This window comes from Gymnogyps californianus, unplaced genomic scaffold, assembly GCF_018139145.2.
Source record: "Gymnogyps californianus isolate 813 unplaced genomic scaffold, ASM1813914v2 HiC_scaffold_34, whole genome shotgun sequence".
Classification (NCBI taxonomy): domain Eukaryota; kingdom Metazoa; phylum Chordata; class Aves; order Accipitriformes; family Cathartidae; genus Gymnogyps; species Gymnogyps californianus.
Window position 1 is genome coordinate 965,987 of NW_026114224.1, and position 20,201 is coordinate 986,187.

The window sequence follows — 20,201 nt, forward strand, 5'->3', positions numbered from 1 at the left end:
TCGAGCGTGCCCGAGGCCCAGCTCGCTGCTGCCAGGACAGGCCGTGGGGCGGCCTGGGGCTGCGGGACCCGCCTCAGGGGAGGTGCCGGGGCAGCTGCAGGGGCGAGCGGGGCTGGGGCGGCTCAGGGAGTCGGGGTGCCCGGTACCTGTGCCCGGGGGTGGGGTGTGGGTGTGTGTCTATCTCCGTCTCCTTCCCCTCCCCAGCTCTCGGGTCACTCCCGGGCTGCCCCGGCCGGGCCCGGCTGGCTCCAGCTCACCGGGAGTCCGTCGCACCGGGCGGTTTGGAGCTCCCCCCCGCCACCCCCAGGCAGCCAGAGGGCAGGAGACAGCCCCGCGCCCGCCCAAGGGCCTCGCTCCTCACGGGCAAGCCCGGCCTCACCTCAGCCGAGCCACAGCTGGAGCAGAGACTGCGCCTCCCGACACCAACATGGCCGCGCAGCAGCCCCGTGCCCCAGGCCTACAGCTCCCGGCATGCCCTGGGAATGAAGCCGGCTGCCTGGCAGCCCCGCGCCCCAGGACTACAGCTCCCGGCATGCCGCGCGGCGCCCCTTCCTGCCGCCTGACCCTGCGGGGACAACCGTCCTCCCGCCCGGCCCAGCCCCGCCCTGCCGCAGGCCCCATGGCCGCCGTCCCGGCGCTGCGCCTGCCCGGGCCGGGGTCCCGGTGGAGCAGGGAGGAGGAGAGAGGAGACCTGGCCCAGACCTGTGGGGTAGGGAGTGCCCTGCCCCTTTAATTTCCCCGACTCATGGCGTTTGGGGGGCCCTTCCCCTGTCTTGGCCCTGACCTGCAAGCTTTCGGAGTGCTGTGCCCCTTTCCTGGCCCTGCCCACAGGGTTTGGGGTACTCTGCCCCTGTCTTGGCCCTGACCCATGGGGTTTGTGGTGCCATGCCTCTGTCCTGGCCCTGACACGTGGGGTTTTGGGTACCCTGCCCCTGTCCTGGTTCTGACACGTGGGGTTTGGGAAGGCCCTGCCCCTGTCCTGACCATGACCCCGGGGATTTGAGGGTGCCCTGTCCCTGCCCTTGCCTTGACCAGCAATGTTTGGGGTGCCCATCCTGTGGCCTGGCCAAAACGCTCAGGGCTTGGGGGTGACCTTTGCCTCTCCTGCCCTCATGCACTGGATTTTGGGTACCCGCCGGTGTCCTGGCCCTGACACATGGGGTTTGGGGGTACCCTGCTCCTGTCCTGACCGTCACCCACAGGATTATAGGTGCTTGGCCCCTGCAGAGGCCCTGACTCACTGGGCTTGCGGGTGCCCAGCCCCTGTCCTGTACCTGACTTGTGGTCTTTGGGGGTGCCCTGCCCTTTCATTGTCCTGACCCACAGGGTTTGGGGGTGCCCTATTCCTGTCCTGGACCTGTCCGTGAGGTTTTGGGTTGACCCATGGATTTTTGGGTTTCCCTGTCTCTGTCCTGGCCCTGATCCGCAGGTTTAGGGGTGCTTTGCCTCTGTCCTGGCCCTGATCCTCAGTCTTTTGGGGTGCCCCGGCCCCTGTATTGGCTGTGATGCATGGAGTTTGGGGTTCCTTGGCCCTGATGTGGCCGTGACCCACGGGGATTTCAAGCTGCCTTGTCCCTGTCATGGCCCTGACCTGCGAGGTCTGGGGTTTTCTGCCCCTGTGTTGGCCACTACAAGTGCAGTTTGGGGTACCCTGTCCCTGTACTGGCCCTGATCTGAGGTGTTTGGGGGATCCTTGCCCCTGTCCTGGCCCTGAACCTTGAGGTTTGGGGTTTCCTGGCCCCTCTCTTTCCAGGACCAACTTGGCTTGGGGGTGCCCTGCTGCTGTTCTGGACCTGATCCACTGGGTTTGGTGTGCCCTGCGCCTGTCTGGGCCATTACCCGTGGGGTCTGGGGTTCTTGGCCCTTGTTCTGACCCTCTCCATTGGGTTTGTTGGTGCCTTGCCCTGTCATGGCCATCACCCGTAGGTTTGTGGTGCCCTGCCTCTGTTGTAGCCGAGACTCATGGGGTTTGGAGGTGCCCTGCCCCTGTCCTGGCCCCTGACCTGTGTGGTTTGGGGGTGTCCTGCCTAGTCCTGGCCCTTACCTGCAGAGTTTGGATGTTTCTTGCCCCTGTCCTGGCACTGACGCCACGGGGTTTGGGGTTCTCTACCCCTGTCATGGCTGTGACCCACAGGGTTTTGGGCTTTCCCTGCACCAGTCCTGGCCCTGACCCATGGGGTTTGAGGTGCCCTGTCCCTGTCTGGTCCATGACCTGCAGGGTTTGTGGATGTCCTGGCCCTGACCCATGGGGTTTAGGGGACCCTGCCCCTTTCCTGCCCCTGAACCAGAGGGTCCATAGCTTCCTATTTAGGGCCTGAACACACTCTTCGAAGTGTGGCAGGATGAAACCTCAATTTCTGTATGTCCAAACAAAAATACGTCCAAACAATTGTTATTTTTTGTACACCAATTGGGGTTTTTTTTTATATTTTGCAAATTGACAATGAATTTTAAACCTCATTATTCACCTGTTTTACTACCAACCACCTGTTGCCCCCCCCACCCCTACCCCCACCCCCAACAGGCTTTTTACTAACAGATCAAAGATTTGTGCCTTGTTTGGCATAATTTGGGCCAAAACAACAGATGAAAACCTGGTGCTGGGGAGCCAGGAGGTGCACTTTTCTGGGACTGGCAAGGGGCCTGTGCCGAGGCTTTGCTGCTTGACTCCATAATTAAGGCTCTGAAATTTAAGGACGACCTTTTAACCGCTCGCTGCCCACCACCAAACGTTAATTTTACTATATTTGAATAGCAAAACCCAGCGGTTTTAGGTCGGAGGCGACTCCAGTTGTCAGAGCAGGGCTGCATATTGCTGCCCTGTCGTGGCGGGACACAGGCGATAGCAGTTTTGGGGGACCTCGCCCCAAAATATGGCTCAGGGCCATGTTTTTGCCCCGTCCCAGTGAAATAAATATGGGAAAATATTTGGCAGAAACATTTTTCCTTGGAGATGCTCCTTTTCTCCCTGTCACTGCCTTCCCCCTGGGGCTTGCTAAAACGCATCCCTCTGTGCCCTAAATCCTTTTGAGGCCTCCGTCCCCTCTGGGTGTCCCCTTTGGGTGCCCCCCCGGCTCTTTTGGGTGCCCCCCATGTGCCTGTGTGCCCCTTTGGATGCCCCCCCAGGCCCCTCTGGTGCCTCCCATGTGCCTCCATGCTCCTTTGGGGTACCCCTGACGTACCTTTGGGTGTCCCCTGTCTCCCTTTTGGGTGTCTCCCAGTCCCCTTAGGGTGCCCCCCAGGCTCCTCCATCCCCCTTTGGGTACGCCCCTTTGGGTACCCCCAGCCCTCTTTGGCTACACCCCCCCCTCCATGTCCCTCCATGCCCCTCTGGTTGCCCCCTGGAGCCCCCTAGTCCCCCTCTCAGTGCCTTTTGGGGCGCCCTGGAGCCTTTCCCCTCCCTGCTACCCCCCAGGGACAGAGGCTCCTCACTCATCCCCATCGCCATGGGACAGCACCCCCCACCCCCACCCCCGCAATCCCCGGGGTGTCCTCATCCTCCTTAAGGGCCCCTGGCCAGCGCTGGCCCCGTGCCCCAAACCTGATGGGCGTCGCCAGCTGCTACAGCAATGGAGGAGACGTGAGTGCCCCCGGGGGTTCCTGGCGTACCCCCCACCGCTGGCACCCCCCTGAAGCCCCACTGTTTCCCCAGGGTGCCCTCGGTGGAAGCCTACGAAGCAGCCATGGTGCTGAGCGGGGTGGGGGATGCGCTTGGGTACCGGGGGGCCGCTGGGAGTACTGCACCTCGGGACCCCAGATCCACGCCGAGCTGGCCGAGCTGGGGGGGCTGGAGGCCATCACCCTCGAGCCCCCCGAGTGGCCCGTCAGTGACGACACCGTCCTCCACCTCGCGACCGCCGAGGGCCTGGCCACAGGTGAGGGGGGTGGGCAGCAGGGGCCTCCATTGCACCCCACAGACACAGGGGAGGTCCCCAGGGGATGGCGTCCCCATTGTACCCCAGGCCCACAGTGGAGTGTTCCGGGGGGTGGGGTGTCCCTGTTATACCCCTGGGCTGCATGCGGGTTCCCTGGGGGGGTTTGGAGGTCCCTGTTATGTGCCTTGGGCTGCATGGTGGGGGCCAGGAGTGGTGTTGGGGGTCCCCGTTATACCCCTGGGCTGTATGGGGGGGTCCCCGTTATACCTCTGAGCTGCTTAGGGGGTTTCTGAGGGGGTCCGGGCATCCCCGTTATACCCCTGACCCAAACTGGAGGGTTCCTGGGAGGGGTTTTGGGGGTCCCTGGCCAGCCCTGGAGGGGGTTTGGGGGCATCCTAATTCCACCCCCCTTTTAGGGGCTCCAGTGAGGCTCCCTATTTCCCCTCCAAAAAAAATGGAGGGGTCCCCATTTCCCCTCGGGAGCGTCCTATTTTTCCCCACAGTTTGTGGGAATTGGTGTTCCCTTTCCTCCCATATTGGGTGCTGGGGCGGGCCCATTTCCCCCTCCCACTTTGGGGGGGCACGGGTGGGGGTTACGCCTTTCCCACCCAATTTGGGGTGCTCAGGAGGATTCCCCATTTCTCCTGAGTTTTGGGGTGTTCATGGATGTTGTCCCACTTCCCCTCCCGTTGGCGGGGGTGCATGGGGGATGTCACCCTTCTCCTCCAGTTTTGGAGCCCATGGGTGGTGTCCCCTTTTCCGTTCAGTTTTGAGACATCCATGGGGGGGTGTCACCCATGCCCTGTAGTTTTGGGGGCTCCATGGGAGGTGTCCCCTCTTCTCTCCACTTTTGGGGGTCCATAGGGGGTGTCCTCCTTCCCCTTCAATTTTGGGCTGTCTATGGGGCGGTGTTCCCTTTCCCCACCGTTTGGGGGTGGTGCAGTGGGGGTCTTCCCCTTCAGTTTTGGGGGGTGCATGGGGCCTCTCCCTCCCCTCCAATTTGGGTGGCCCAGGGGGGTCCTCACTAACCCCCCCAGGCCTGGAGGGGGAACCCCTCCTGCAGGAGCTGGCTCGCCGCTACGTGGCCGCCATGGGTGACATGGAGGGCCGCAAGCCAGGGCCCACCAGCATCCTGGGTGAGTGGGGTCCGAGGGTCTGGGGGAGTCAGGGGGTGTCGGGGGGTCTCACGGTCCCGACCTCCCCAGGCACCTCGCAGCTGCGGCCTGGGGAGCCTGAGGGCTATCGCATCCCCTTCAACCCCACCGGCACTGGCTGTGGGGCCGCCATGCGTAGCCTGGCCATCGGCCTCAGGTAGGGAGAGGGACACAGGAAAGGAGAGCAGTGGGGGGGATGGGGACACATGGGGGCGGGGGGATGGAGGTGTCAGAGCTGAGGGGACGGGGACAGGATGGGGATGGGACATGGGGGTGTCAGAGCTGGGGGGGATGGGGACATGGAGGGGAGGGGGACACAAGGGGACAGGGATACTGGAATGTCAAAGCTGGAGGGACGGGGACATAGTGGGGATGGGGACATGGGGCTGTCAGGTAATGGGGTGTCAGGGCCATAGGGGAGTCAGGGACGGGGACATGGGGGTGTCAGAGCTGGGGGAATGGGGACATGAGGGTGTCAGAGCTGAACGGGACAGGGACACGGAGGGGACAGGGATGGGGACACAAGGCTGTCAGACCTGGGGGGGATGGGGACATGGGGAGACAGGGACAAGGCAGGATGGGGGGACATGGGGATGGGGACACGGGGGTGTCAGAGCTGAGGGGATAGGGACATGAGGGTGTCAGAGCCGGAGGGAAGGGGACATGAGGAGATGGGGATGGGGTAACAGGGACATGGGGGTGTAAGAGGTGGGGGAATGGGGGGACAGAGGGGGATGGGGACATGGGGGTGTTGGAGCTGGAGAGGACAAGGACCGAGGATTGGGGATGTGGTGGTGCTGGAGCTGGGAGGCCAGGGACAGTGAGTATGGGGGGGCCATGGATGTCTGAGCTGGGGGAGGGGGGACAGGGAGCCCTAGGGGACAGAGAACATGGGGACAGCGATAGGGAGGAGTGGACATAGGGGTCACAGAGCAGATGAGAGGGGGACACGGAGGTGGCCGGGCCAGGGGTGATGGGGACAGCAGGGTCAAGGACAGCGGGGACAAGGGTGGTGGGATGGAGATAGGGACAAGGCTGGGGATACAGAGACAGGGAGGGGACAGGGGAGGCCGGGGACAGGGCTGATGCCAGTGCAGGTACCCGCACGCCTGGGAGCTGCCAACGCTGATCCGAGTGAGCATCGAGAGTGGGCGCATGACCCACCACCACCCCACCGGTGGGTGCCGGGCAGGGGGGGACGGGGAGGAGGGGACACTGGAGCCCCCCTGAAACCCCTGTCCCCACAGGGTACCTCGGGGCGCTGGCAGTGGCCCTCTTTGGGGCGCTGGGGGCTCGGGGGGAGCCCCCAGAGCGCTGGGGGGCCGAGTTGCTGCGGGTCCTGCCCCTCGCATGGGACTACGTGGAAGGTGCCGGGGTTGCCGTGGGGGACAATGCTGCCGCCTGGCCCTTCTTCGGGGATGCCTGGCACCGGTGAGGGGGTACTGGGAGGGTTCTGTAGGGTCACTGGGAGCACTGCGAGGGGTTGGTGAGGATACTGGGAGGGGCTCAGGGGGTCACTGGTGTCACTGGTGCCTGCAAGGCTCTCTCCCAGTCCTGGTGGCGCACCGCACTGGTGTTACTGGTGTCACTGCTCTGCTCCAGTGCCTGGATTGTCCCCAGTGTCCCCTGCCCCACTGTCACTGGTGTCACTGCTGACCCTGGTGCCCAGACTGTCCACAGGGCCACCAGTGCCCATCCTGTCCCTGCTGCCCCCAGTGTCCCCGTGTCCCCAGTGTCCCCGCCAGTGCTGCCATCCTCAGCCGTGGGAGTGTGGCCCAGGGCCACCCCACAGCCCCACTGACCTCAGTGTCCCTGCTGTCCCTGGTGCTCTTGGTTTCCCTGGTGTTACGGGTGTCCCCACTGCATCCACTGCCATGGTGACCCCAGGTGTCCCAGTTGTCCCCGATGTCCCCACAGGTACCTGGTGTCACAGGGGCTGCTGGAGAGCCACAGCGCGATGACCCCCAGTGTCACTGGTTACCCCATTGTCACTGGTGACACCAATGACCCCAGTGTCTCTAGTGACACCAGTGTCCCTGGTGACTCCAGTGTCCCCACGTCTCCAGTGTCCCTGCTGACCCCAAAATCTCCCTGTCCCTGCTGGCCCCAGTATCCCCAGTGCCCCCATGGCCTCAATGACTCCAGTGTTCCTAGTGACCTCAATGTCCCCATGTCCCTGCAGGTACCTGGAATCCCGGGGGCTTCTGGAGGGTCATGGCCCACCGCAGGTGCCATCCCTTCCGTCACCGGCCGAGCGGGATGCAGCGTATATGGGCTGGGCACTGGAGGGGTGGCCAGGGCGCAGCGGCCATGATGCGCCCATGGTGGCCCTGGAGGCCCTGCTGGCAGCCGGCGGATGCTGGGCGGACCTGTGTGCCAGGGGGGTGCTGCATGGGGGGGACAACGATTCGACGGGGACCATCGCCGCTGGGTGCTGGGGGCTGCGGGGGGGGCTGGCGCCCATCCCCCCTGGGCTGCACTGCCGCCTTGAGCACCGTGGGCGGCTGCGCGATGCTGCCCACCGCCTCCACGCACTGGCCTGGGGGAGACGCTGAGCCCCCGCTGTGTCACCTGCTGTCCCCCTCCCAGGAAAGCCCCTGTGGGTCCCCAGGGTGCAGCAGAGGGTCCTGGAGGGGTTTGGGAGGGTCTCTGGGGGTCAGCAGGGACCTTCATGGGGTGCTGGAGGGCTCAGGAGGGTCCCTGGGGATCAGCTGGGACCTGCACGGGGTCCTGGGTGGGGCTTGGGAGAGTCCCTGAGGGTCAGCTGTGACCTTCACGGAGTCCTGGGGCAGCTCAGGAGGGTCCCTGGGGGGGCTGCAGGGAACTTCACTGGGTCCTGGGGTGCTCGGGAGGGCCCCTGGGGTGAAGCAGGGCCCCTCAAGGGGTGCTGGGGGGCTCAGGCAAGCCCTGGGGACACCACCGTAGCTACATCCAGGTGGCCTTTTGTCCCTCCACAGTTAGAGACCCCAGAACCTCCCCGAGGAGCCTCAGTCACCCCCACAGTAAAAAAGCGTCCTCCCAAGTCACTCTGTGTCTAGGTTTGTGCCCTGCGCCTCTTGTCCAGTCACTGCCACAGCTGAGATCCCACCTGGGTGGGACCCCCTACAGCCAAATCTTCTCCAGGCTGAACAGTTCCAGCACACACAGCACCTCCAAGAGGCTCCCAGCCATGGAGCATCTCAGGGGCCCTTTACTGGACTCTCTCACAGTCACTCTTTCTCCCTAGTACTGGTAGCCCAGGACTTGGACCCAGTGTTCAAAGGGTGGGCTCATCAGTGCTGAGTGGAGAGGAAGGAGCACACAACGCTACTGCCACACCCCTCCGAGGGCAACCCAGGACAGTGATGGCCGCCTTTGCGTGTTGCTACTTCTGGTCACCTTAGTGGGCACCACAGCCCCAAGGTCCTTCAAAGCAAGAAGTGATGGGCACCCAGGGTGATGGGCCCCCAGGGTTAACAACCCCAAGGGTGATGGGCCCTAGATGTGATGGGCCCAAAGGGTAAACCACCACAGGTCTGATGGGCCCAGGGTTAATCACCCCAAGGATGATGAGACCAAGCACTAATGGGCCCCAAGGGTAAAGAACACCAAGGGTGATGGGCCCCAGGGTTAACAACCCCAAGGGAGATGGGTCCACAAGCTAATGGGCCCCAAGGGTAAAGAACACCAAGGGTGATGGGCCCCAGGGTTAACAACCCCAAGGGTGATGGGTCCACAAGCTGATGGGCCTCTGGGGTTAACCAGTCCAAGGTTGATGTGCCCAAAGGGTGTTGGGCCCTGGCTTTAACTGCCCCAAGGGTGGTGGGCCCCCAGGGTTAACCACCGTAAGGGTGATGGGTCCCAAGGTTAATCACACCAAGGGTGATGAGTCCCCTCACTGATGGGCCCCCAGGGTTAACCACTCCAAGGGTGATGGGCCCCCACGGTTAACCACTCCAAGGGTGATGGGTCCCAAGATTAACCACGCCAAGGGTGATGGGCCCCCAGGGTTAACTACTCCAAGGGTGATGGGCCCCAAGATTAACCACGCCAAGGGTGATGGGCTCCCAGGGTTAACCACTCCAAGCGTGATGGGCCCCCTCACTTATGGGCCCCCAGGGTTAACTACTCCATGGGTGAAGGGCCCAAGGAGTGATGGGAACCCAGAGTTAAACACCTCAAGGGTGATGGGCCCCAGTGTTAACCACTTCAAAGGGTGGTTGTCCCCTGGGATGTTGGCCCGGGGGGTTAACCACCCTGAGGGTGATGGGCCCAAGGGGTGATGGGTCCCCAAGGTTAACCACCCTGAGGGTGATGGGCCCAAGGGGTGATGGGTCCCCAAGGTTAACCACCCCGAGGCTGATGGGCCGAAGATGTGATGGGCCCACAGAGTTAACAACTCCAAGGGTCATGGGCCCCCGGGGTTGGTGGGGGTTGACAACCCGAAGGGTGGTAACCCCAAGAGGTGATTGGAAGGCAAGTTTCACCACCCCTTGGGTGATAGGCCCCCATGGTGATGGGCCTCCAGGGTTAAAAACCCTGTGTGTGCTGTGCCCCATCGTAAACCACACCAAGGGTGATGAATGCCCTGGCTGATGGGCCCCAAGAGTTAACCACCCCAAGGGTGATAGGCCCAAGGGATGATGGGTCCCCAGGGTTAACCGCTCCAAGGGGTATGGGCCCTCGGGGTGATGGCCACCTGGGCTTTACCACCTTACGGGTTATGGGGCCAAAGAGGTGACTGGGAACCCGAGGGTTAACTAGCCCAACGGTGATGGGTCCATGCATTGATGGGCCCACAAGGTTAATGACAACAAGGATGACAGACTCCCAGGGTTAACCACCCCAAGGGTGATGGTCACAAGGGTTAACCACCCGGAAGATAATGGGCCCTAGGGGTGATAAGCCCTCAGCATTAATCAACCCATAGGTGATGGGCCGCTGAGGTGACGGGCTCACAGGGTTAACCACCCCAAAAGTGATAGGCCAAAATGGTGTTGGGTCCCCAGGTTTAACAACCCCAAGGGTGATATCCCCTGAGGTGAACCACACCAAGGGTGATGGACCCCAGGGCAGTGGGACCCCAGGGTTAACAACCTAAAACGTGATTGGCCCAAGGTTTGGTGGGCCTCCATGCTTAACTACCGCAAGGGTAATGGGCCCAAGAGGTGATGGGAAACCAGGTTTCACCACCCCAAGTGCGATGAGCCCCCAGGCTGATGGGCTGGTTAAGCAACCAAGGATAACGGGCCCAAGAGGTGACCGGCCACTAGTGTTAACCAACCCAAGGGTGATGGGCCCCTGGGGTGATGGGTCCCCAGCATTAACCACCCCAAAATAGATTGGTCCAAGAGGAGATGTGCCCCAGTACTTATCCCCCAAGTGTGATTGGGCTGTCAGGGTTAAGCACTCCAAGGGATATGGGCCCCATGTGATAGCCCCCCCCCCCAGTTGATAGCTGGAAGAGTGATTGGCCAAAGGGGTGATGGGCCCACAAGGTTAACCACCCCGAAGGTTATGGTCCTAAGGGGTGAAGGGCCCCAGGGTTAACCATCCCAAGGGTGATGGCCCCAAGGGCTGATGGGCCCCCAGCATTAACCACTCCAAATGTGATGGGCCCCTAGGGTTAACCACCCCAATAGTGTTGGGCCTAATGGTTGATGGGCTTTAACCACCCCAAAGGTGGTGGGCCCCTGGGGTGATGGACTTGCAGGGTTATCCACCCCAAGTGTGATGGGAATCCAGGGTTAAGTACCTCGAGGTTGATGGGCCCAAGGAGTGATGGGCACCTGAGTTTAAACACCTCAAAGCTGAGGGGCTCCAAAGCTGATGGGCCACTGGGTTTAAACACCCAAAGGGTGACTGGACCCAAGGGGTGATGGACCCCCACGGTTTAACACCCAAAAGCTGGTGGGTCCAAGGGGTTATGGGTCCCAGGATTAACCACCTTGAGGGTGATAGGCCAAGGGCATGATGGCCCAACATTGTTACACACCCTAATGGCGATGGGCCCCTGTGGAGATTGGACGCTGGGGCTTACCAATCCATGGTTGATGGGCCCTCAGGTTTAAGTACCATCAGTGAGGGGGCTCATCACCCTTGGTGTGATTAACCTTGGGACCCATCACCCTTACGGTGGTTAACCCTGGGGGCCCACCACCCCTGGGGCAGTTAAAGCCAGGGCCCAACACCCTTTGGGCACATCAACCTTGGACTGGTTAACCCCAGAGGCCCATCAGCTTGTGGACCCATCACCCTTGGGGTTGTTAACCCTGGGGCCCATCACCCTTGGTGTTCTTTACCCTTGGGGCCCATTAGTGCTTGGTCTCATCATCCTTGGGGTGATTAACCCTGGGCCCATCAGACCTGTGGTGGTTTACCCTTTGGGCCCATCACATCTAGGGCCCATCACCCTTGGGGTTGTTAACCCTGGGGGCCCATCACCCTGGGTGCCCATCACTTCTTGCTTTGAAGGACCTTGGGGCTGTGGTGCCCACTAAGGTGACCAGAAGTAGCAACACGCAAAGGCGGCCATCACTGTCCTGGGTTGCCCTCGGAGGGGTGTGGCAGTAGCGTTGTGTGCTCCTTCCTCTCCACTCAGCACTGATGAGCCCACCCTTTGAACACTGGGTCCAAGTCCTGGGCTACCAGTACTAGGGAGAAAGAGTGACTGTGAGAGAGTCCAGTAAAGGGCCCCTGAGATGCTCCATGGCTGGGAGCCTCTTGGAGGTGCTGTGTGTGCTGGAACTGTTCAGCCTGGAGAAGATTTGGCTGTAGGGGGTCCCACCCAGGTGGGATCTCAGCTGTGGCAGTGACTGGACAAGAGGCGCAGGGCACAAACCTAGACACAGAGTGACTTGGGAGGACGCTTTTTTACTGTGGGGGTGACTGAGGCTCCTCGGGGAGGTTCTGGGGTCTCTAACTGTGGAGGGACAAAAGGCCACCTGGATGTAGCTACGGTGGTGTCCCCAGGGCTTGCCTGAGCCCCCCAGCACCCCTTGAGGGGCCCTGCTTCACCCCAGGGGCCCTCCCGAGCACCCCAGGACCCAGTGAAGTTCCCTGCAGCCCCCCCAGGGACCCTCCTGAGCTGCCCCAGGACTCCGTGAAGGTCACAGCTGACCCTCAGGGACTCTCCCAAGCCCCACCCAGGACCCCGTGCAGGTCCCAGCTGATCCCCAGGGACCCTCCTGAGCCCTCCAGCACCCCATGAAGGTCCCTGCTGACCCCCAGAGACCCTCCCAAACCCCTCCAGGACCCTCTGCTGCACCCTGGGGACCCACAGGGGCTTTCCTGGGAGGGGGACAGCAGGTGACACAGCGGGGGCTCAGCGTCTCCCCCAGGCCAGTGCGTGGAGGCGGTGGGCAGCATCGCGCAGCCGCCCACGGTGCTCAAGGCGGCAGTGCAGCCCAGGGGGGATGGGCGCCAGCCCCCCCCGCAGCCCCCAGCACCCAGCGGCGATGGTCCCCGTCGAATCGTTGTCCCCCCATGCAGCACCCCCCTGGCACACAGGTCCGCCCAGCATCCGCCGGCTGCCAGCAGGGCCTCCAGGGCCACCATGGGCGCATCATGGCCGCTGCGCCCTGGCCACCCCTCCAGTGCCCAGCCCATATACGCTGCATCCCGCTCGGCCGGTGACGGAAGGGATGGCACCTGCGGTGGGCCATGACCCTCCAGAAGCCCCCGGGATTCCAGGTACCTGCAGGGACATGGGGACATTGAGGTCACTAGGAACACTGGAGTCATTGAGGCCATGGGGGCACTGGGGATACTGGGGCCAGCAGGGACAGGGAGATTTTGGGGTCAGCAGGGACACTGGAGACGTGGGGACACTGGAGTCACCAGGGACACTGGTGTCACTAGAGACACTGGGGTCATTGGTGTCACCAGTGACAATGGGGTAACCAGTGACACTGGGGGTCATCGCGCTGTGGCTCTCCAGCAGCCCCTGTGACACCAGGTACCTGTGGGGACATCGGGGACAACTGGGACACCTGGGGTCACCATGGCAGTGGATGCAGTGGGGACACCCGTAACACCAGGGAAACCAAGAGCACCAGGGACAGCAGGGACACTGAGGTCAGTGGGGCTGTGGGGTGGCCCTGGGCCACACTCCCACGGCTGAGGATGGCAGCACTGGCGGGGACACTGGGGACACGGGGACACTGGGGCAGCAGGGACAGGATGGGCACTGGTGGCCCTGTGGACAGTCTGGGCACCAGGGTCAGCAGTGACACCAGTGACAGTGGGGCAGGGGACACTGGGGACAATCCAGGCACTGGAGCAGAGCAGTGACACCAGTAACACCAGTGCGGTGCGCCACCAGGACTGGGAGAGAGCCTTGCAGGCACCAGTGACACCAGTGACCCCCTGAGCCCCTCCCAGTATCCTCACCAACCCCTCGCAGTGCTCCCAGTGACCCTACAGAACCCTCCCAGTACCCCCTCACCGGTGCCAGGCATCCCCGAAGAAGGGCCAGGCGGCAGCATTGTCCCCCACGGCAACCCCGGCACCTTCCACGTAGTCCCATGCGAGGGGCAGGACCCGCAGCAACTCGGCCCCCAGCGCTCTGGGGGCTCCCCCGAGCCCCCAGCGCCCCAAAGAGGGCCACTGCCAGCGCCCCGAGGTACCCTGTGGGGACAGGGGTTTCAGGGGGGCTCCAGTGTCCCCTCCTCCCCGTCCCCCCCTGCCCGGCACCCACCGGTGGGGTGGTGGTGGGTCATGCGCCCACTCTCGATGCTCACTCGGATCAGCGTTGGCAGCTCCCAGGCGTGCGGGTACCTGCACTGGCATCAGCCCTGTCCCCGGCCTCCCCTGTCCCCTCCCTGTCTCTGTATCCCCAGCCTTGTCCCTATCTCCATCCCACCACCCTTGTCCCCGCTGTCCTTGACCCTGCTGTCCCCATCACCCCTGGCCCGGCCACCTCCGTGTCCCCCTCTCATCTGCTCTGTGACCCCTATGTCCACTCCTCCCTATCGCTGTCCCCATGTTCTCTGTCCCCTAGGGCTCCCTGTCCCCCCTCCCCCAGCTCAGACATCCATGGCCCCCCATACTCACTGTCCCTGGCCTCCCAGCTCCAGCACCACCACATCCCCAATCCTCGGTCCTTGTCCTCTCCAGCTCCAACACCCCCATGTCCCCATCCCCCTCTGTCCCCCCATTCCCCCACCTCTTACACCCCCATGTCCCTGTTACCCCATCCCCATCTCCTCATGTCCCCTTCCCTCCGGCTCTGACACCCTCATGTCCCTATCCCCTCAGCTCTGACACCCCCGTGTCCCCATCCCCATGTCCCCCCATCCTGCCTTGTCCCTGTCTCCCCATGTCCCCATCCCCCCCAGGTCTGACAGCCTTGTGTCCCCATCCCTGTCCCCTCCGTGTCCCTGTCCCGTTCAGCTCTGACACCCTCATGTCCCCATTCCCCCAGCTCTGACACCCCCATGTCCCCGTCCCTGACTCCCCTATGGCCCTGACACCCCATTACCTGACAGCCCATGTCCCCATCCCCACTATGTCCCCGTCCCTCCAGCTTTGACATTCCAGTATCCCTGTCCCCTTGTGTCCCCCTCCCCTCCATGTCCCCATCCCCCCAGCTCTGACACCCCCATGTCCCCATCCCCATCCTGTCCCCGTCCCCTCAGCTCTGACACCTCCATCCCCCCGCCCCCATGTGTCCCCATCCCCCCCACTGCTCTCCTTTCCTGTGTCCCTCTCCCTACCTGAGGCCGATGGCCAGGCTACGCATGGCGGCCCCACAGCCAGTGCCGGTGGGGTTGAAGGGGATGCGATAGCCCTCAGGCTCCCCAGGCCGCAGCTGCGAGGTGCCTGGGGAGGTCGGGACCGTGAGACCCCCCGACACCCCTGACTCCCCCCAGACCCTCGGACCCCACTCACCCAGGATGCTGGTGGGCCCTGGCTTGCGGCCCTCCATGTCACCCATGGCGGCCACGTAGCGGCGAGCCAGCTCCTGCAGGAGGGGTTCCCCCTCCAGGCCTGGGGGGGTTAGTGAGGACCCCCCTGGGCCACCCAAATTGGAGGGGAGGGAGAGGCCCCATGCACCCCCCAAAACTGAAGGGGAAGACCCCCACTGCACCACCCCCAAACGGTGGGGAAAGGGAACACCGCCCCATAGACAGCCCAAAATTGAAGGGGAAGGAGGACACCCCCTATGGACCCCAAAAGTGGAGAGAAGAGGGGACACCTCCCATGGAGCCCCCCAAAACTACAGGGCATGGGTGACACCCCCCCATGGATGTCTCAAAACTGAACGGAAAAGGGGACACCACCCATGGGCTCCAAAACTGGAGGAGAAGGGTGACATCCCCCATGCACCCCCGCCAACGGGAGGGGAAGTGGGACAACATCCATGAACACCCCAAAACTCAGGAGAAATGGGGAATCCTCCTGAGCACCCCAAATTGGGTGGGAAAGGCGTAACCCCCACCCGTGCCCCCCCAAAGTGGGAGGGGGAAATGGGCCCGCCCCAGCACCCAATATGGGAGGAAAGGGAACACCAATTCCCACAAACTGTGGGGAAAAATAGGACGCTCCCCGAGGGGAAATGGGGACCCCTCCATTTTTTTTGGAGGGGAAATAGGGAGCCTCACTGGAGCCCCTAAAAGGGGGGTGGAATTAGGATGCCCCCAAACCCCCTCCAGGGCTGGCCAGGGACCCCCAAAACCCCTCCCAGGAACCCTCCAGTTTGGGTCAGGGGTATAACGGGGATGCCCGGACCCCCTCAGAAACCCCCCTAAGCAGCTCAGAGGTATAACGGGGACCCCCCCCATACAGCCCAGGGGTATAACGGGGACCCCCAACACCACTCCTGGCCCCCCACCATGCAGCCCAAGGCACATAACAGGGACCTCCAAACCCCCCCAGGGAACCCGCATGCAGCCCAGGGGTATAACAGGGACACCCCACCCCCCCGGAACACTCCACTGTGGGCCTGGGGTACAATGGGGACGCCATCCCCTGGGGACCCTCCCCTGTGTCTGTGGGGTGCAATGGAGGCCCCTGCTGCCCACCCCCCCTCACCTGTGGCCAGGCCCTCGGCGGTCGCGAGGTGGAGGACGGTGTCGTCACTGACGGGCCACTCGGGGGGCTCGAGGGTGATGGCCTCCAGCCCCCCCAGCTCGGCCAGCTCGGCGTGGATCTGGGGTCCCGAGGTGCAGTACTCCCAGCGGCCCCCCGGTACCCAAGCGCATCCCCCACCCCGCTCAGCACCATGGCTGCTTCGTAGGCTTCCACCGAGGGCACCCTGGGGGAAACAGTGGGGCTTCAGGGGGGTGCCAGCGGTGGGGGGTACGCCAGGAACCCCCGGGGGCACTCACGTCTCCTCCATTGCTGTAGCAGCTGGCGACGCCCATCAGGTTTGGGGCACGGGGCCAGCGCTGGCCAGGGGCCCTTAAGGAGGATGAGGACACCCCGGGGATTGCGGGGGTGGGGGTGGGGGGTGCTGTCCCCATGGCGATGGGGATGAGTGAGGAGCCTCTGTCCCTGGGGGGTAGCAGGGAGGGGAAAGGCTCCAGGGCGCCCCAAAAGGCACTGAGAGGGGGACTAGGGGGCTCCAGGGGGCAACCAGAGGGGCATGGAGGGACATGGAGGGGGGGGGTGTAGCCAAAGAGGGCTGGGGGTACCCAAAGGGGCGTACCCAAAGGGGCGTACCCAAAGGGGGATGGAGGAGCCTGGGGGGGCACCCTAAGGGGACTGGGAGACACCCAAAAGGGAGACAGGGGACACCCAAAGGTACGTCAGGGGTACCCCAAAGGAGCATGGAGGCACATGGGAGGCACCCAGAGGGGCCTGGGGGGGCATCCAAAGGGGCACACAGGCACATGGGGGGCACCCAAAAGAGCCGGGGGGGCACCCAAAGGGGACACCCAGAGGGGACGGAGGCCTCAAAAGGATTTAGGGCACAGAGGGATGCGTTTTAGCAAGCCCCAGGGGGAAGGCAGTGACAGGGAGAAAAGGAGCATCTCCAAGGAAAAATGTTTCTGCCAAATATTTTCCCATATTTATTTCACTGGGACGGGGCAAAAACATGGCCCTGAGCCATATTTTGGGGCGAGGTCCCCCAAAACTGCTATCGCCTGTGTCCCGCCACGACAGGGCAGCAATATGCAGCCCTGCTCTGACAACTGGAGTCGCCTCCGACCTAAAACCGCTGGGTTTTGCTATTCAAATATAGTAAAATTAACGTTTGGTGGTGGGCAGCGAGCGGTTAAAAGGTCGTCCTTAAATTTCAGAGCCTTAATTATGGAGTCAAGCAGCAAAGCCTCGGCACAGGCCCCTTGCCAGTCCCAGAAAAGTGCACCTCCTGGCTCCCCAGCACCAGGTTTTCATCTGTTGTTTTGGCCCAAATTATGCCAAACAAGGCACAAATCTTTGATCTGTTAGTAAAAAGCCTGTTGGGGGTGGGGGTAGGGGTGGGGGGGGCAACAGGTGGTTGGTAGTAAAACAGGTGAATAATGAGGTTTAAAATTCATTGTCAATTTGCAAAAATATAAAAAAAAAACCCCAATTGGTGTACAAAAAATAACAATTGTTTGGACGTATTTTTGTTTGGACATACAGAAATTGAGGTTTCATCCTGCCACACTTCGAAGAGTGTGTTCAGGCCCTAAATAGGAAGCTATGGACCCTCTGGTTCAGGGGCAGGAAAGGGGCAGGGTCCCCCTAAACCCCATGGGTCAGGGCCAGGACATCCACAAACCCTGCAGGTCATGGACCAGACAGGGACAGGGCACCTCAAACCCCATGGGTCAGGGCCAGGACTGGTGCAGGGAAAGCCCAAAACCCTGTGGGTCACAGCCATGACAGGGGTAGAGAACCCCAAACCCCGTGGCGTCAGTGCCAGGACAGGGGCAAGAAACATCCAAACTCTGCAGGTAAGGGCCAGGACTAGGGCAGGACACCCCCAAACCACACAGGTCAGGGGCCAGGACAGGGGCAGGGCACCTCCAAACCCCATGAGTCTCGGCTACAACAGAGGCAGGGCACCACAAACCTACGGGTGATGGCCATGACAGGGCAAGGCACCAACAAACCCCAATGGAGAGGGTCAGAACAAGGGCCAAGAACCCCCAGACCCCACGGGTAATGGCCCAGACAGGCGCAGGGCACACCAAACCCAGTGGATCAGGTCCAGAACAGCAGCAGGGCACCCCCAAGCCAAGTTGGTCCTGGAAAGAGAGGGGGCCAGGAAACCCCAAACCTCAAGGTTCAGGGCCAGGACAGGGGCAAGGATCCCCCAAACACCTCAGATCAGGGCCAGTACAGGGACAGGGTACCCCCAAACTGCACTTGTAGTGGCCAACACAGGGGCAGAAAACCCCAGACCTCGCAGGTCAGGGCCATGACAGGGACAAGGCAGCTTGAAATCCCCGTGGGTCACGGCCACATCAGGGCCAAGGAACCCCAAACTCCATGCATCACAGCCAATACAGGGGCCGGGCACCCCCAAAAGACTGAGGATCAGGGCCAGGACAGAGGCAAAGCACCCCTAAACCTGCGGATCAGGGCCAGGACAGAGACAGGGAAACCCAAAAATCCATGGGTCAACCCCAAAACCTCACGGGACAGGTCCAGGACAGGAATAGGGCACCCCCAAACCCTGTGGGTCAGGACAATGAAAGGGCAGGGCACCCCCAAAGACCACAAGTCAGGTACAGGACAGGGGCTGGGCACCCGCAAGCCCCAGTGAGTCAGGGCCTCTGCAGGGGCCAAGCACCTATAATCCTGTGGGTGACGGTCAGGACAGGAGCAGGGTACCCCCAAACCCCATGTGTCAGGGCCAGGACACCGGCGGGGTACCCAAAATCCAGTGCATGAGGGCAGGAGAGGCAAAGGTCACCCCCAAGCCCTGAGCGTTTTGGCCAGGCCACAGGATGGGCACCCCCAAACATTGCTGGTCAAGGCAAGGGCAGGGACAGGGCACCCTCAAATCCCCGGGGTCATGGTCAGGACAGGGGCAGGGCCTTCCCAAACCCCACGTGTCAGAACCAGGACAGGGGCAGGGTACCCAAAACCCCACGTGTCAGGGCCAGGACAGAGGCATGGCACCACAAACCCCATGGGTCAGGGCCAAGACAGGGGCAGAGTACCCCCAAACCCTGTGGGCAGGGCCAGGAAAGGGGCACAGCACTCCGAAAGCTTGCAGGTCAGGGCCAAGACAGGGGAAGGGCCCCCCCAAACGCCATGAGTCGGGGAAATTAAAGGGGCAGGGCACTCCCTACCCCACAGGTCTGGGCCAGGTCTCCTCTCTCCTCCTCCCTGCTCCACCGGGACCCCGGCCCGGGCAGGCGCAGCGCCGGGACGGCGGCCATGGGGCCTGCGGCAGGGCGGGGCTGGGCCGGGCGGGAGGACGGTGTCCCCGCAGGGTCAGGCGGCAGGAAGGGGCGCCGCGCGGCATGCCGGGAGCTGTAGTCCTGGGGCGCGGGGCTGCCAGGCAGCCGGCTTCATTCCCAGGGCATGCCGGGAGCTGTAGGCCTGGGGCACGGGGCTGCTGCGCGGCCATGTTGGTGTCGGGAGGCGCAGTCTCTGCTCCAGCTGTGGCTCGGCTGAGGTGAGGCCCGGGCTTGCCCGTGAGGAGCGAGGCCCTTGGGCGGGCGCGGGGCTGTCTCCTGCCCGCTGGCTGCCTGGGGGTGGCGGGGGGGAGCTCCAAACCGCCCGGTGCGACGGACTCCCGGTGAGCTGGAGCCCAGCCGGGCCCGGCCGGGGCAGCCCCGGGAGTGACCCGAGAGCTGGGGAGGGGAAGGAGACGGAGATAGACACACACCCACACCCCACCCCCGGGCACAGGTACCGGGCACCCCGACTCCCTGAGCCGCCCCAGCCCCGCTCGCCCCCTGCAGCTGCCCCGGCACCTCCCCTGAGGCGGGTCCCGCAGCCCCAGGCCGCCCCACGGCCTGTCCTGGCAGCAGCGAGCTGGGCCTCGGGCACGCTCGATCCTCCGTTAACGCAGGTGCTGTCAGCGCCAGCGCGGGGAGGGAGCGGTGTCTGCAGGAGCTGCTGCAGCAGGAGGGGCTCCAGCCTGGGGCAGGCAGTGGTAATCACAGTTGCTTATTTTTCCTCTGCCAGAGGCCGTGCTGAGGGCTTGTTGTCTGTTCCTCCCTGAGGATGTTGTTGGCTGCATCTGGCTCAGGTGTGCGTGGGCTGTCTCTGGCCTTGTTCTCCTGGTGGCATGGGCGAAAAG

The 20,201-nt window shown here is 63.0% G+C and overlaps 1 protein-coding gene and 1 pseudogene across 1 annotated transcript; one reads left to right on the forward strand and one right to left on the reverse strand.

The window, feature by feature from the left end:
- Nucleotides 1–668: 668 nt before the first annotated feature.
- LOC127028525 (ADP-ribosylhydrolase ARH1-like) lies at nt 669–8,043 on the forward strand. Its single transcript, XM_050914290.1, is given in 8 exon segments — nt 669–709; nt 3,653–3,726; nt 3,729–3,875; nt 4,913–5,011; nt 5,081–5,186; nt 6,127–6,206; nt 6,277–6,460; nt 7,212–8,043. Coding segments are annotated over 7 exon segments (1,032 nt in total). The 5' UTR covers nt 669–709; nt 3,653–3,683; the 3' UTR covers nt 7,585–8,043.
- Nucleotides 8,044–11,873: 3,830 nt separating this feature from the next.
- On the reverse strand, nt 11,874–16,349 carry LOC127028524 (ADP-ribosylhydrolase ARH1-like; annotated as a pseudogene).
- Nucleotides 16,350–20,201: the final 3,852 nt, after the last annotated feature.